Source organism: Phallusia mammillata, chromosome 4, assembly GCF_965637545.1.
Source record: "Phallusia mammillata chromosome 4, kaPhaMamm4.hap1.1, whole genome shotgun sequence".
Lineage (NCBI taxonomy): Eukaryota > Metazoa > Chordata > Ascidiacea > Phlebobranchia > Ascidiidae > Phallusia > Phallusia mammillata.
This window is the reverse complement of record NC_137255.1, coordinates 30,835,615-30,851,900: the sequence shown is the minus strand read 5'-3', so window position 1 is coordinate 30,851,900 and position 16,286 is coordinate 30,835,615. Positions and strand designations below refer to the sequence as shown.

Genomic DNA, 16,286 nt, shown 5'->3' with positions numbered 1-16,286 from the left:
ATTAATGAGCCCAAAGGAGCACAAAAGTTTAACCGACATTTTCATTGTAGAAGACTAGCGCCGTTTTGTCGACACGAGCTATTATTTCAGGGTCAACATTTCCCACTGGGTTCCTGGGAACGAAGCAGATCTTGCAATAAATAAGTTTTTCTCCCAACAAACAAACGGTTCTCACGTGTCAGTTTGACATGAAGCAAGCCACTGTTTGTTACCGCGTCCTTTGCAACTCATGTTTCTCCTTAAAGGTGGTGCAACAATTCCTGGTTTGTTAGTGGTTGACCTGTTGATTAAATCATTTCTGGCTTATTTTCAGTTTGCCTGATGAAACCAAGAAATGGATTTTGCTTCATTAAATAACAGTCGTTATAACTTGAACTGCATGCGGGGCTCAAATGCAACTTTGTTTGTTTACAAATCCAGTCGGCAGTCGATCTTGTTGAATTTTACAAATGTTTTTTTTTCAACATCATACTGCTAATAGTGCAGGTATAAAAGAAACAATAATAATGACATAATACACGGGCACTGGTTCGGATGAGGCAAGAGGAAAGCTTGTCCCTTGAAATTCTGAAGTAAGTATATTTTTAGTGAAAACCCCTGAGAAGACGGAACTTATGTAAGTTATCACATTTTTCAAGATATTTAATAATGCTCTTCCAACAAACCCAGTACAATCGTGGAAATGCTTCAAATGTGGTTTATTGATCAGCTTTAAATGTTTAAGCCACTTTTCTGCAGTTTAGGAAATACTGGATTATTTTTCCATAATTCCAATAACTTTACAAAATCACCAATTGTTTTTATTGTAAACATTTATGACATTTTAAATTGCAGTAGTATTAGCTTTCAAAATACCCAGAAACGCAACCAAATTTAGTGGAATTTCTGGAAAGACACAAACTTATTTACAAGCTCTCCGTTACATCTCCATGTTCAGTTACGCATGATTAATTTGTCCCACTGCTACCCTTCTATGACGTTACAATGGCCTTGTGCGTAACAGTAAAATTGGAAGGGCTTTGTCTGTATGTTGCAATGATTAGTTCATTTTTCTGTACAACGTGGTCGAGTAAGGTGATTTATTACTGCATTAAGTAAATTCGTTTGTGTTGCATTTTTAGAGACGAATAAGGCTAAATTAAATATTGTGCCGACTGAATAATTAATCTTCAAGTGAAGGCTGTTTACCGCGATTGTCGGTGAGTGTTTAATTCGATTTGTGATCTAAATTAATTCATGGCTTTTATGTGTGACTTATGGCATGCTGTATTTTTTTTATAGTGCTTGCAGCTATTGTTTCATCGTTTTGCAACTGTTGATACGTGTACTGTACCTGTTGACCTGTGTCGCAAAATAGTTGGTAAGTAGTCATTGGCATTTTTGTGCGTTGACATATGTCAATGTGTTTTGTTTTCTTGTTTAGAAAACCGTTCCCGTTTTCGTTCTCAACCCTGTTTCTGTCCGTTCCGGATTGTGTACGACGTTGTGGTTGTTGCCGCTGTTGTCGTTGTGGATTATTACACGTGATTCGGGAAGTGTGATTTGTGTGGGAAAGGGCGGGGCGTGTTTCAACGTGACAAACCCCTTTGTGAGGCTCAGCCTTGCAGGTCGGCCGTTCAGAGTCTACACTCTCCCTCCACACGCACTGACGTCATGGAACACAAACACCGACAATGCGAGTAGTCGAAGAAAAGGCGATTTCTTCAGCATCGATTGCCATGGTGACAGCACGAGAGACGTTTTAGAAAAAGGAGCCTTTTTTGCTCAAGGCACATTTGCCCATTATATATACCTTGAAGTCACCAAAATTAATCAGTTGCTTTTAGTCTTCGGGCAGAATGTACTTGTTAACTAAGCTTGTTTTCCTCTTGACAATCATTGGTGCGTCATATTGTCATGACAACCACCAGCAAAAGTATTTGGTTTGTCGGCCGCTTGACAGTTTGTTTGAGCAACAACCTTTAAGTTCTTTAAATCAGTCAACACTAAGAGGACCTCCAGGTCGGCCAGGTAAACGTGGACTTCCTGGCGATAAAGGTGACCAGGGTAAGCCTGGTCCGGTCGGAGCCCAACCATTGCTGAATTGGACCCGAATCGACAATCGTATACATGAAATAATTAATGGTAAGGCTTTCAGCTACATTTTTGTTGTTGTTGATTTTTTTGACAAGTCCAAAAATAATCGCCCGTATTATCATTAAAGCACCCAACGGTGATTGTAACGCAATCGAATTGTGCGTAACAAAAAAAGCTTTTTAATGTTAAAATCTGTCAAAATTCAATTTGTAAGTCCAAATTTTTCGATTTTTAGGTCAGAAAATAATTGCCCTAGTTATAACATTATAACGTTGAGGCTTTTGTGGTTATCTGGGTGAAAAGTTTGTAGACTTGTACTATTCCTATGATCTTTACAAACGTTAAAAAAGCTATTTAGATTTTATAGCCATCATATAGATCCCAAATTTTGCATCTAGCCTTAACCAAAACTGTCTAGATCTAGCTACAAAATATCTAGAGTGGCAGCCCTGGCGGCTCGCATTGTTTAATCTTGGTGCAAAGAATTCATCAACAAAAATCACAGTGTATAGGCCCCGAGTTTTACAAATCCAAAGTGGCGGCCCCAGCTCGCTACCGCCCACTAGCGTATGTTGCGACAAATGCCAGTTTATTTTGAAACAATTACAATTGTTGCGTTTCAACCAATGTTTGTACGATAATGAAGTGACAACAAACGTATTTGTGTTTAGCTGGAAATACACTATGTTAATATTTTGAGTTAGATATACTGTGCCGTCATAATATTGAAAAAATTTGAATGCGGCCCTTGCACTGAAAAGTTTGCCCATCCCTGACTTAAAGCATTTAAAAGCCATTATAACATAATCGTATTGTGCGTAACAGTGAAAAGCATTCACTGAATAACAATTACATGTTTGACGTCATTAACTATTAACAATTGAAGCTAGTAACCATCATTGATCGTTTGGCGCAATATCGTGCGAATAAACTTCCTCTAAATCTCAAATTACCTCAAATTTAGCGCAGTTGCAACAACATTGACACAAACAGACCAATAAGTTCGCCACTCTAACAAAATAATTGTTTGTAAAGGTGAAATTTCTTTCTTTTGGCAGAACAAAGAATATGTACAGGAGTCGTGTACAGAGATCATTGCTACTGGCTACCGTGGATTGTTGCAAGATTGCATGGTCACGGTGGAAAGTCGGCAGCTGCAAATGTTTGTCGTTCTTACGGAGCCACATTGGTTGACATAGAGACTGAAGAACAATATGATGTACTTTACAAATACATACAGAAAGCTTGGCTGATGTACGTTGATCAACCGACACGCGATTATGTTTACGTGTGGTTGGCATCAAGTTACACGGTGAGCGGCAATTTATTGTGAAGGATACAATGTTAATAAAAACAAACAAACAAATTTAAATTATTAAAATTCGCAAAATTAGAGCAGCGTGAATGCGATAATTGTTTAACTTTGATAATCGCATAATTAGATGTTTAGTATAAACAAATTATTTAATTTAGCCTGTCGTGAATAAATAGATTAGCTGGTTTCATGTTGTGGCTAATCAACGTTTATTTTGTTTAGAATGGAAATGCTGTGAGCTCCACAGGTGCTAGTGTTTACACACGATGGCGTAGCGGCTATCCTAACAACAACCCTGGTATCTTATGGATGGTGGGGAAACCTACATATTCTTGGACTACCGGGATGTGGACACATACCGAGAATAATTCAGACACTCTACCGTTCTGTCGCCTGTAAATTAACTTTCAAGTTGTTTTCTAGAAACAATAAAATATTTACACGCTTTTATCTGTGAGAAATTGATTAAAACCGACATCATTGTTAAACTTATATGTGCTTGAAAGGATTGTTGCTTTCAGGCAAACCAAGTTAAATAATCGCACCGAAATTATCAAAATCCAATTTTTAGCCGGGTTACTGTTTATCTAATCCGAATGTATATATGTTAGATGATATTATACCTGTATAACCTTGTCACAAACACTATTTTGTAAATCTAAAAAAAATCTTTTTGAAAATGTATAATCGCACCAAAAATATCACAATTTTTCTTTGTTCATCGAGTTTTCGTTTTAACCGACCTGAATGTACATATGTTTGTTGACATGATAAAGGTATAACTTTGTCACAACTAAATTCTTTTTCAAAATGTATTGAAACCTGCGCTGTGTCGGGTTTGGCGCTGGAGTAGAAAAATAGCGAGTTTGGGATGTGAGGAGAAATAATAGAGAAACGAACAGTTTTCATCCAAATGACAATTCTCATTTATTTTGTGTGTTGGTTTAATTATTCTTCCACAGTGCGTTGTACAAAACTTGTTGTTATTTCATTGTTAAGTAATAAATTCATGTCATTGTTGCTAATATGTGTTTTATGCGGGGAAGTAAAACCAGTAGGATATTGTTTGACAGCAGCAAGAGCATAAAGGCCTGTTGAATGTGAACAAAAAGTGAATCAATGTTTCAATTCTACATTAAATGCTGCGTTTAACTTCATCATCAAAAATACCAAACCGCTTGACCATTTATACGCCTAAAAATGGTTACTAATATTACACCGGAATAAATCTCTCAAATTTCACACTCTTTTTAATCAACTTACACGGCTTCAAACACAAAATTGATGAACCACTGTAATCTAAATCGTTACATAAAAAGATGATTTTTGCAAAATGATAATTTTTGTTCGCAACAACTATTAATTGAACCTTTAACGGATAATTTTAAAAAATCCCAAGGTTTAAATAGTTTTCCCCAAGGTCCCAAGCTCAGCACTGAAATCCCAAGATCTTGTGAAAAAAGGAGTGGCAGCCCTGTTCATAAGGGTAATGACATAAATTGAAAACACAAAGTCATTATAAGGCAACAAGGGCGGTGAAAAAAAAAACTGTTTTCAATTTATGTCATTGCCCTGATAAAGGTGTCTCGTATGGGACATCGAAACGTTGGCATATTATAATAAAGACTGCTGGAAGAACTAAACAAATTGGTTGATACATTATGCCTGGCAGCAACAGTTCATTCAAACTAAATCAAGCACTATTTAAAAACTCCATAGCAGAATTCCAGTGCCCGATTATTTATGTAACAATTGAGGCAAAAAAATGTCTTGCACGATTTGCACGTTATGAAAAAAAGTTGTAAACTGCTTCGCAACTTCTCTTTGAGGTGGAAAATAACAAAATCAAAATGGGAATTTTTGAACAATGACCCAATTGTGGACTCATAAAGAGCGTTCTTTATTCAGGCGTAAAACATGGATAAAATGAACGAATAAACGAAATATTATAAATGTGCAATTATAAAACAAAAAAGATTAGTACTGCGAACATAAAAACGATAGAAACGTGATGTTTTGCATCTGGTTGTTGCCACAAATCGATCAATAAAATAAAAATACTTTGCTAACATAATAGCAACCCCTTATATTTTCATTCGACCAAAGATTCGTTCATCGTCATTGTTTGTAAAGTCGTCAAATCGCAGCCAATGTTGCATAAATTTGTTGGAGTTTCCGAATTTGCAAACAGTTTCAAGTCCTGATCGCTCGCTACAATGTTATAAATGTCCGTGGAAATATCTTAAACAAGATTTCGCCCGAAAAATCATCAAATGTGCAACATTTGCATTTGTGTCAAATCAGGACGGAGTTTCTGGGGGAAAAACTTGCGGAATGCACAAATTTACCATAAAATGCATAAAGATCAAACACACTGTTGACCAACTATGTTAAATGCCCTCCTTTCATGTTTAATCCTCCTGCACAAATAGATCAGACTATGTTTAAAACGCAACATCTAAGGAAGATAAGTCAGAGTCTTGTTTCTAAAGATCTGCGTTGTGTAAAGCAGTGATTGGCAACCGCCGGTCCGCGACGAGTTCGTTACCGGGCCGTATACTTTTTCAGGTTAAATGCTATAAAACATTTTGCCCATGTATCCCGGGGATGATAAACTAATTTATGTGTTTTCATTGCTAAACATTTGTAAGTTTTTGAAAGCCGGTCCGCGACAAAATTTCAGTTTTAAGAACGGACCGCAGCAGATAAAATGTTGCCGACCCCTGGTGTAAAGGACTGGAAAAAAGGTTTAGGTGTGAAATTACTAAAATATGTTTAGATCCCAATGCACAGTGGAACGCAGACTCGAAATCTCATCAGCTACTACTTGTGGTGGAAGCGAATTCGTCATTCTCGTAATTGTCGTCAGCTTTCTCGTCTGTTACGTCACAGTTCTCTTTGTCTGTCGCGGTTCGGATGAATTCATCGAGTCGGTGACGTAATTGTTTGATTTCTTCTCGATATTCTTCTCTTTCAGCCAAAACAGATAGGTTTGTGACGTCTACAAAAGAAAATCCGCCTTTACACAATGTGTCTCTGTTTCGTCATAATATGGACGATTATATGAATATAACGTTTAGACCAGTGGTCCCAACCGGGGCCCTCGGCACCCCAGGGGGTCCACGATCTGTGTTCCAGGAGGCCATGGGTGTAGCCTCACCAGAAACACCCATTAAAAATCAGCGAGTCATTTTCTTGTATAATGCGCGGAATTGAGTAAATGCTGCAAACATATTTGTTCCCTAACACTCTTTGTCTACATTGAGGTTTGTCACGATTACAGTTTGTTGTTTACTCTATTCGACTTGTTTAAACCCTACATTAATACCGAATTCCAACACTGGTTGCAATTTTATTTTTTGCAGGGGGGGCACAGATGTTACATTGTCATTTAAAGGGGGTAACGAAATATACTTTTAGGTGGCCAACGTCCATGAAAGGTTGAGAACCACGGGTTTAGAAAATAAACGCGTTGAGCAAAACAGTCTGTTACGCCATAATAGAAGCAAAACAGTGACGTACTTGCACCAAATGACGTCATATCCTGGTTTACAGTGGATGAGAGGAGAGGTAATGTTTCGGACAAACCGATCGCGCGACGAAATTCATTGTGACGTTGGCGGTGTTCGCGCATGCGCCGTCGCATCTTGTTGTATTCTTCCATCGAAACACCATGTCTGAAACACAATGTGACCTTGGTAGGAATTTTCAAGGTCATTCAACTCGAGATTTGTTTTCAATAAAGTTGTTTCGTTTTACTCAAAGCCAGGGGTTCTTAACCAGGGGTACGACATGAAGTGTGAAATTGTACGCTATTTATGCATATTTGTGAAGAATGCGTAACAAGTTACTTTGTTATGTGTCTAGAACGGGTTGGTTTGTACTACTTACAATACTGTTTCAATGCATGCATTCAACACCCAAATTATAAATACACTGAGTTTAATTCCTATTATTACAATTTTATTTACTTCCGTCGGCCATTGAAGACAGGGGGTACGAGAAAATTCCATGTAGCTCAAAGGGTACGAGTGCTAAAAAGGTTAAGAAACACTGCTATAAGCTATAAATCCACAAATCTGACGAAGACTCAACCAGATAGAAGTTTTGTGTTAAGTCAGCAATAATTCCAAAGTCAAGTACAGGACTATTTCAGTCGAGTCCCAAGGCTTGTCCACAAACAGATAGCACTTTAGCCCCACCTGCCGGTCTTGAGCTGGATTTCAAACTGTTCCTTTTCAGCTTCCAACAATTCAACTTTGCTTCTTAAACCTCGAACTTTATCGATCAATGCGTGTTTGATTCTGGAAATTCAACAAGATTTAAAACATTACAGATTAGTTAATTAATAAACTTAACTATCTGTGTCAACTCCTTTAATAACAGCACTAACTACAGGCTTTAATTACGTCACAAACAAGCATTATGACGCAACATACTTGCGTTGTTGTTTGCTGCTCCTCTCACTCTCCTCTCTGCTCCTCCTCACTTTATGTTCGAGTTGATCCAATTTACTTTGCATTCGATGTTTTTCCTCCATCCAAACAAGCTTATCATTTTCTTGCGACCTTTTTACAATGTTACGTTATATTCCAGTTGTTTTTACGAAGGTTTTCTGCAACGTTTAGTCCCAAACATCTTCGCTTTGTTGCGAATTAAGTGGGATTATCGCTCAGTTTACGGAGATTATTAAATATATGACGTTGGAATACGTCATTGAAAGTTACGTAACAATGGTGAGCATGGTTACCACATGAATAATGAGGAAACCGTTACGACTTAAACTTTATTAAATCCTCAAATTTCTCCACACAAGCATTTGCACTGGGAGTGAGCCAGCTTCCCCCCCTCAAGTTTCTGATTCGTCAACGTAACTTTATGACGATGGCTTTCCTCATCTGCAATATTTCTAAAAATAGATTGTTAAGAGAACTGTACATGGATCTGTTCATAAGTTAAATGGTGAAAATAACAGCCCAAATAGATGTATATTATTTAAATCAGAAACACCATGTAACAAAAACTTTTTACACTTGATTGATAATTTATGTTTTTTACTTAAAAATATGACAATATTGAACAAAAAGCACAGACATTTAAATCACAGCAAATATGGTGATTTTTTGGGAATGCTACATTTTTTTACATTGAGTTGCATAATTTCAGCAGTAGAAAACATTTTGACATTTAGCTAATTTAAATACCTAATATGGATACAGGTTTTCTATCCCTAATAAAGAGTATCTCTTAAAAAAAGTTTGTTTGTTGCCATAACAACATGAGCAAAACTATGTAGTTTGGTTTAATGCAATGGTTCTCAATCTTTCTCGGGTCGCAAACCACCTGATAACTTTCTCTATCGCTGCATACCACCTAGCCTAAACCCTGTTTGAACAGACCAAGAAATAGGCCCAATTTCTCAACCTGGCTAGCATATTTAGCAATTTCAAAGAATGTCAAAAACACGAGTTTCGCCCAAACCAGGGCTGATCAGTTGGGTCAGTTGAATTGCAATTTTAGATTGGACTTAAATTAGGGAACACAAAAGCTCCGCGTACAACCAGAAAAGTTCAGGCGTACCACAGTTTGAGAACCACTGGTTTAATGTGACTAAATAGTTTGTTGGTTGTTTGAGTGAGAAACCATATTTCCTGCCAACCCAGTCTTACTTCAATGAAGCAGCTTCTTTGCTCAAATCTTGTATCTGTTGGTTCAGCCTCAAGTTTTGTTCACTTTTATCTCTCAGTTCTTTGCCGAGTCGTTCACATTGCATCTCAGTGGAACGCTTCTCGCTCTGAAGAAAGTTTTGTACAACTTACTTACAATTCATAAACATCATAAAAGATCTGCCAATTATTATTGAATTTGCACAATTTAATTAAAATTCACAAACATCATAAAAAGTAATCTGAACCTTTAAAATTAAACTTGGCCTGAAATTCAATAAAAGTTGGTTCGCAAAAAAACAAGATTAAAAGCAAGATATGTGCTGATCAGTGACATATATTCCATCAATTCCAGTGATGTGAATTAAGAATGGTAATGCCCATATGTGTGGTAAGCGATACAAACTTGCCCATGCATTACATCTAATTATATTCGTCGCAAAAACTTTTCACCATGTGTGAGCAATAAATATGTTGGAAGCCCTATTTTAAACAAACGCTTTTCCCGGCACTTACCTCAATTTGCTTGATGTTTTCGTGAAGCCGAGAAAGATCTTTTGCTTGAGATCTTTGAATTAAATCGGCCTCCGAAGCCAAATGTTCTTTCTGTTTACCAACCTCCTTCATCTCATCCAACAGATTTTTCACCTGTTACAGAAAAAAGACAGAACTAATGTCAAGTAAAGAGTAAAAATGCCGATAACTTATCGGTCGCTTTTGCACCATTGAGCCAGGTGATATCACTCGACTATTGGTGCGCACTGCGTTTTTTCTACCGCCTTTTTTGTGTGTGTGTTTCGCCGCCCTTTTTGCTTTATAATAACTTGTGTTTGCAATGTATGTAATTACCCTGATGATGGTGTTTCGTATGGGACATCGAAACGTTGGCATATTAAAATAAAAAAACTGCCGGAAGAGCTAAAAATTGTGTTGATAAAGAGTAAAAAGTTTAAACTGAAAACTGGGTGAATACAAAGACTAAAATTATTGGTTGGTTGTAAATTACTACAGACAGCTTGTAGGACTTCATTGATGCGATATTTAAAAGTCATTTCCAAATTTGTTGCCAAATACGATAATGATAAATAAGTATTGATGAAGCAAAGTTAGCTACCTAATAATTGCAAACTAGTTGATACAATCAACTATACAATCAAGTATGTCTTTTGTTGCATATTCGTTTCTATACTACAGTGTACAGTTAAGATGAACATAACTTCATAACTGGGACCAGCACTGAAGCGTATATGCAGGCATGCTTGGTGACCGGCTGGTTTCCGTAAACACCTTCAAAGGGCCCAGCATACTATGATTTCTGTGTTGCGAACTTAAAGTTTAAGCACAGGCACAAACGCTTACAAATGACATCATACTCACAGTCACGAGTTTGATTATAAAACAGTTTTATGTTTATATATTGGTGTTACTGAGAGCAATCCGGTCTTAAATATTGTCACTATGGTTACCAGAAAAAGAAATAAAACACTACTAAGTTAAACGAGAAAAATTTTTTAATTTCTACTTTACCAAACAAAGTCTTTATTTTCATCGCATCAACTTGTATTACTTGATAACTCCAACCAACCTACCCTTTGTTCCAGTTGATTTTTCTGTCTCTGAAGATTAAGGATTTTTTGTGCATCAACATCTGGTGACGATTTCTGCATTTTCAACAAATTATCTCTCTCGTGTTGTAGAGAAGCCACCTGTGCTTGGTGTCTGTAACAACCAATCCATGCAAGCAACATGATTTAAAAGTATGTTGATTGTTATTCGCGTCAATGACAGGGTTTAATGCATGTATGGAGACCTGATGGCCCTGCTATAAACATTTAGTAATATTAACAACTTTCAAGCACATTGTGTATAAATATCATTGTTTTAACCAAGCAAAGAAATAAGTTTTTGTTTTAACCAAGCAAAGAAATAAGTTTTACAACACCATACAAAAGCTATGCCTCAATGCTATACAGTCTTTATTACAAAACATCCCAAAATCTTGTTCTTTGAAAAATTTGTTTTAATGTGTATGCTTTCTATGGCCATGCAATTATCTTATTTTAGATAATTTTCAAGAACATTTTTACCTTAATCCAAGTTCTTCAAGATTTCTTTTGTGTTCAGCTTTTGCTTGCTCGTACTCTGCTTTCAAAAATGTGTGTTCGTATCGAACTTTGTTGTACTCACTTCTATATTTCTCTACTTCCTGGAAAAAGAAACAAGGTAGAATTTGCAAACCAAAATTATATGAAGCTAGCTGCACAATTTCAAAGTGTGTAAAGTTTATATCAGGGATCGGCAACCCCTGCCATGCATGCCAAGGTTGGCACGCAAGGTGGTTTTTCATGTCATTCCAACCGATTTACGTGTTTGTATTGAAGTAACAATTTAACCTGTTACACTGCTTGTTTTCAGTTTTTATCATGCCATTGTCTTAAAATTCAGCCTTACATGCACAAAACACTCTGCTTTCTCTTTGTTATTGATATCTTTTTACACAAAAAAACATTCAGTTGCAAAAAATTACAAAATTATAGGATTATATATCAACAAAATGTTTAGTTCTTTTATCTGTTTCTATTATAATATTTAGACGTTCCCATGTCCCATACTAGACACCTCAATCAGGGTAATGACATAAATTGAAAACACAAAGTTATCATCAAGCGTAAAGGGCAGTAAAAAACACACACAGTGATTTCAGTTGTAAAAAACGTAGTGCGCACAAATGATCAAGTGATAACTGTGCCGATTATAACAAAGACTGCTGGAAGAGCTAAAAATCACAACTCATAAACATCATAAAAAAAATCTGAAACACTAATTGGATGACGGTATGAAATTTCATCGAAAAATCAATAAAAGTTGGTTTGCAGTTGCAAGATTAAAACAAAGATCTGTGGTGATCAGCAATATAATTTATGTTCCATCAATTCCAGTGATGTGACTTAAGGATGGCAATGTCCAGCCATGTGGTAAGCAATAAAAACTTGCCAACACACATACATCAGATTATATTTGTGGCAAAGAGTTTTCACTAGTTTTCAAAATGTGAGTGATAAAAAAGGAAAGCCCGGTTTGAAACGCCACATACCTCGATTTGCTTGATGTTTTCATGAAGTCGAGAAAGATCTTTCGTTTGAGATCTTTGCATTAAGTCGGCCTCAGAAGCCAAATGTTCTTTCTGTTTACCAACCTCCTTCATCTCATCCAACAGATTTTTCACCTGTTATGACAAATTACAAAATTAATGTCAACTGAGAGTAAAAAGTGAAAATGAAAGCTAGGTGGGAAAACATTGAAATCATTGGTTGGTTGCAAATTACTACAGACAGCTTATGTGACTTCATTGATGTGACATTTAAAAGTCATTCTCAAATTTGTTGACAAATACAATCAAGATAAATAAGTATTGAAGAAGCAAAGTTGGCCACCTAAATTAGTTTAATGAAAACAACTTTAAGTATTTTGTTGTATATTCGTTATACCAACATCAGTGATATGAAGGCCATATCAGTTACACCCGTTTATATGCACTTGAGTGTAACTGCCTCACATAAAGAAAAACCTAAACAAATGTGGCCTTCATATAACTGATGATGGCATGAGCATTTGCTGAAATGTTTGAAAAATAAAGCATGTCGCCTTCCGTATGTAATGTTCCAAACTATAATATCATTTAAACATTGGTGAATTGATCACATTCCAGGGCTTAAATGACTTAAATTTAAAACGACAACATACGAAGTATTCACAATGAATATTCCACACAAAATATTCACCCAATAGTTATGTCTGTGTTGGGTATTATTGCTATCAAAGCTAGTGAAGTTACTATTATAAGCAAATCATATCTCACCACTTTTGTTTTGGTACATGTTATTGCTATCCAAGCTGCTACTACAAGTATATTATATGTTACAAGTTTTTGGCCATCCCTAAGCATAAGCATAGCTGTATTTTACCAGTTTTGATGCTCCATATTCTGATCACATCAACAGAGCCTGTGACGAGGACATCCCCTCCAGCATGCCAAGCAATGGACAATATACGACCTATAAACATACTTTTACTTAAAACAAATACATTGCTAAAAGCATCATCCAAAATACAACAATTTTTTATAAGAGAATAATTATTGTCTAAAATATGTGTTTTGATTGAAAATTTTCTACATTGCAACTACAGGTTGTCTCTTCAGATGTGCCACCTGCAATCTGATCAAAACATTGCAAGAAAAACATGAAAGTGTTGCTTTCAAGATGTCACAGGCATCAAACAAAGTACAACAACATCATAAGAAAACAATAAGTGGCAGAAATATGTTTAAAAGTTTGGACTATTATTACCGACCTTCTTGTTTGTCAAATGTTCTTTCATATGAAACTGATTTGTCCGTGACATCAAAGATTTTAACACTTCCATCCTCGCAGCCAATCTGTGACAATGTATTGTTAACATTAGGAAATCGAGCCAAATTGCTGGCAATGAGTGGATTAAGTCTACCCACATCTACTGAACACCATCAGTTGATGAGTAAAAACAAAGTCCAAAATTCAACAATTGCTGTTTCTAGTTCATATGAGACAAATACTATACCTGGCATTTATCACAGCATACAACAGGGGTTGGGGATAAAAGTTTAAATGAGAAAATAAAGGATGTGGTAAAGTGAAATACAATCCAATACTTGTACATTGTTATAGTTTGTGCACTGCAACAAATCTTAGAATAAACTCACGGCAATTTGGTTTTCATCAGGTGATAGAGCCATGCACCACACAGCTCCTCCGTAACTATCCACTGAATTCTAAAACAATAATTCTCACTGTTAAAGAAGATTGATTGACACTAGGGTCGTAAAGTCATTGAAAATTCTCTTACTAAGATGATGAGAGTTCCTAGAAATGTCATTACTCAAAATCAATAATATAAAAAAAACTGACTCTATCTTATTCTTTAGAGTCTGCACATCGTTGGTTTGAAGAAGTGCATTGACTCTAATTCTGTTTCAAGGTAAATTATTCTTTTGTCCACAGATTAAGAATGGACTTAGTATTAGGGCCTAACCAAAAGAACTTACAGAATATCATGTTTGGCCCCCAAACCATAAAGCCACCCACTGACCTTCACAGATGCCGATGAAAGGTCATACTCTGATATATCGCCATGGAGACCACCAGAAATCAGTCGGTTACCGATCCAAACCAAACATTCAACCGATCTGTCCTTCATCCCAGGGATAACCTTAAAATACGACAACCTCATCTTTCATGTGGATTGATAACCGACAAAACAATTCCAAGATAGCCAAACTACGGTCAATGTCATTGTGGAGTTGAAATTTTACACATCAGAAAAACTAACATCGAACAACAGAAACCTATTTCATGTTTCTATTTATTTCCCATATAGGACTGATGATGCCAAATTTTTGGGCAAAATCGAGACCAGTGTTTTGCAATAAGAAATTCACGTTGTTGAGCTTAATGAAAAACTGAAGGCGACCTGTATAGGATGTCGAAACACCGGGAAAAAATACAGTTGCCAGAAGAGCTCTATAATGCTGATATTATACCTGGCATCAATAGCTTAACGAACAATTCTTACCATTTTATGAACCAGTTTCCACAAGTGTTCCATATTTCAACACTTCCATCAGATCGAGCCACAGCTAAATCATGTGACAGCTTGGAAACTGCCACACATTGCACAGCAGATGGGGTGTAGTCAAACAATCGACATCGATGCACAATTCGACTACTCATGCTTAAATCAAGTTCACAGCAAAAATTACCTGTGGAACATTTGCTGTCATTATGCAAGACATAATTTATTTGGTGATGACAATTCCACACAAAAATATCTTGTTCTGTTTTAAAACTTTGCAAACATATTTTTGCAAAGCAGCCCTGTCTGTTTTTTTGCCATGTGTATGAAAGTATACCAGGTGCCGACATAGGCTTTTCCGTTGTTAACTCGGCCGCTTGAAGCGGATCGAGCTTCGTCGAGGTGCACCCCTTTGTCGGCCTCTCATCCGAAATGTACTTAATCTGTCGATTTGAAACTTGGCACGAATATTCACAAGGCATTTAACTTTCCACTCACTTTGACCCCACCGACCTAACCCCAGGCATTGTGACGTCACACTTTTGCGAAAACTACCTTTATTCAAACAATCGCTAGATGACGCACTTCCATGGGGGTGGAACGCGGGGGGGGGGGGGGGGTGCAAGCTGGAGAGGAAGGATAGGCCTTTCCAACAATTTATCGATCGCCCTTCTGCGATCTCAACTTTGGCTGCAGCGAGGTCGAGAATTTGTGGTCATGAAAGTATACCAGGTGCCGACATAGGCTTTTCCGTTCTTAACTCGGCCGCTTGAAGCGGGTCGAGCTTCGTCGAGGTGCACCCCTTTGTCGGCCTCTAATCCGAAATGTACTTGAGCTTTCAATTTGAAACTCGGCACGAATATTCACAAGGCATTTAACTTAAACATAGAAATCAGCATTCTGAATACGTTTTCTTCAATGTTTTAAACATTTTCGGGCGTTCTAAATTAACAGAATATTAAAAAACGTTAGGTTATTGCAAGAACAACGCCAACAACCAGTGTAAAAATGATTGTGATTGATTTTCTCAAATGATTTAGCCTTTCTACAAACTAAAAATTGTTTGTCATTGTACTTAAGTGAGAAAGCGCAGGTCATCGGCGAGCGAGAGGTGTTTTGCATTAGCGAGTAAGTTTAGACGTTGAATAGATGTAGTTAGCGTGACCCGATTGACGTAATTTTTTGCATGACGTCATCCAAAGCCTTGATGACGTCACACACCAATTTTCAGCTTTCTGCGATGTGCATTTCGTAAAGTGTGAAATTTTCGTCGGGCGATAGGGAAAATGTGTGACGTCACAGTGACGTCATTATGTGCGTGACGTATCCGTACTATGACGTAGTTGATCATATGTAAAGGTCATTGGTGTATGTACAGGCATGACGTAGTTATGACGTTGGGTCATGAAAGTATACCAGACCCAAACTTTGTGCCATCTTTGTTGTCAAAATATATTTAAGGCGCAGGTGTTTTCCGGACAAATAATTTTCTGTCATACATTGTCGTGGAAATAGCGTTCTGTCATTATGCAACGAATCAGCAAATTTTGGTACTTCACAAAAGCCGAACAAACTAAATCAAGAAATTTCTTAGCTCTTCCAGCAGTCTTTATTACAAT

The 16,286-nt window shown here is 36.9% G+C and overlaps 2 protein-coding genes and 1 long non-coding RNA gene across 6 annotated transcripts in view; 1 reads left to right on the top strand and 2 right to left on the bottom strand.

Annotated features, from left to right (window-relative positions):
* The window catches only part of LOC145224054 (uncharacterized), a 38,474-nt gene that overhangs the window by 16,702 nt on the left and 5,486 nt on the right, over positions 1–16,286 (bottom strand). The gene's annotated exons all lie outside the window — the stretch shown is intronic.
* On the top strand, positions 642–4,411 carry LOC145224052 (uncharacterized). 2 transcript variants are annotated; one of them, XM_080090481.1, is made up of 4 exons: positions 642–1,360; positions 1,424–2,124; positions 3,135–3,388; positions 3,614–4,411. In XM_080090481.1, exons 2-4 carry the CDS (start codon positions 1,839–1,841, stop codon positions 3,788–3,790), a joined length of 717 nt encoding a protein of 238 aa, XP_079946607.1. In that variant the 5' UTR covers positions 642–1,360; positions 1,424–1,838; the 3' UTR covers positions 3,791–4,411. The 2 variants fall into 2 exon arrangements, with proteins under 2 accessions (XP_079946607.1, XP_079946609.1); XM_080090483.1 differs by lacking the exon at positions 642–1,360 and having other exon boundaries at positions 1,414–2,124.
* Positions 5,268–14,854, bottom strand: LOC145224037 (uncharacterized). 2 transcript variants are annotated; one of them, XM_080090462.1, is made up of 12 exons: positions 14,668–14,854; positions 14,185–14,304; positions 13,799–13,867; positions 12,152–12,283; positions 11,145–11,263; positions 10,647–10,776; positions 9,574–9,705; positions 9,061–9,185; positions 7,831–7,959; positions 7,594–7,695; positions 6,914–7,068; positions 5,268–6,392 (listed from the first exon to the last, which is right to left on the bottom strand). In XM_080090462.1, exons 1-12 carry the CDS (start codon positions 14,698–14,700, stop codon positions 6,208–6,210), a joined length of 1,431 nt encoding a protein of 476 aa, XP_079946588.1. In that variant the 5' UTR covers positions 14,701–14,854; the 3' UTR covers positions 5,268–6,207. The 2 variants fall into 2 exon arrangements, with proteins under 2 accessions (XP_079946588.1, XP_079946589.1); XM_080090463.1 differs by lacking the exons at positions 13,799–13,867; positions 14,185–14,304; positions 14,668–14,854 and adding an exon at positions 13,023–13,086.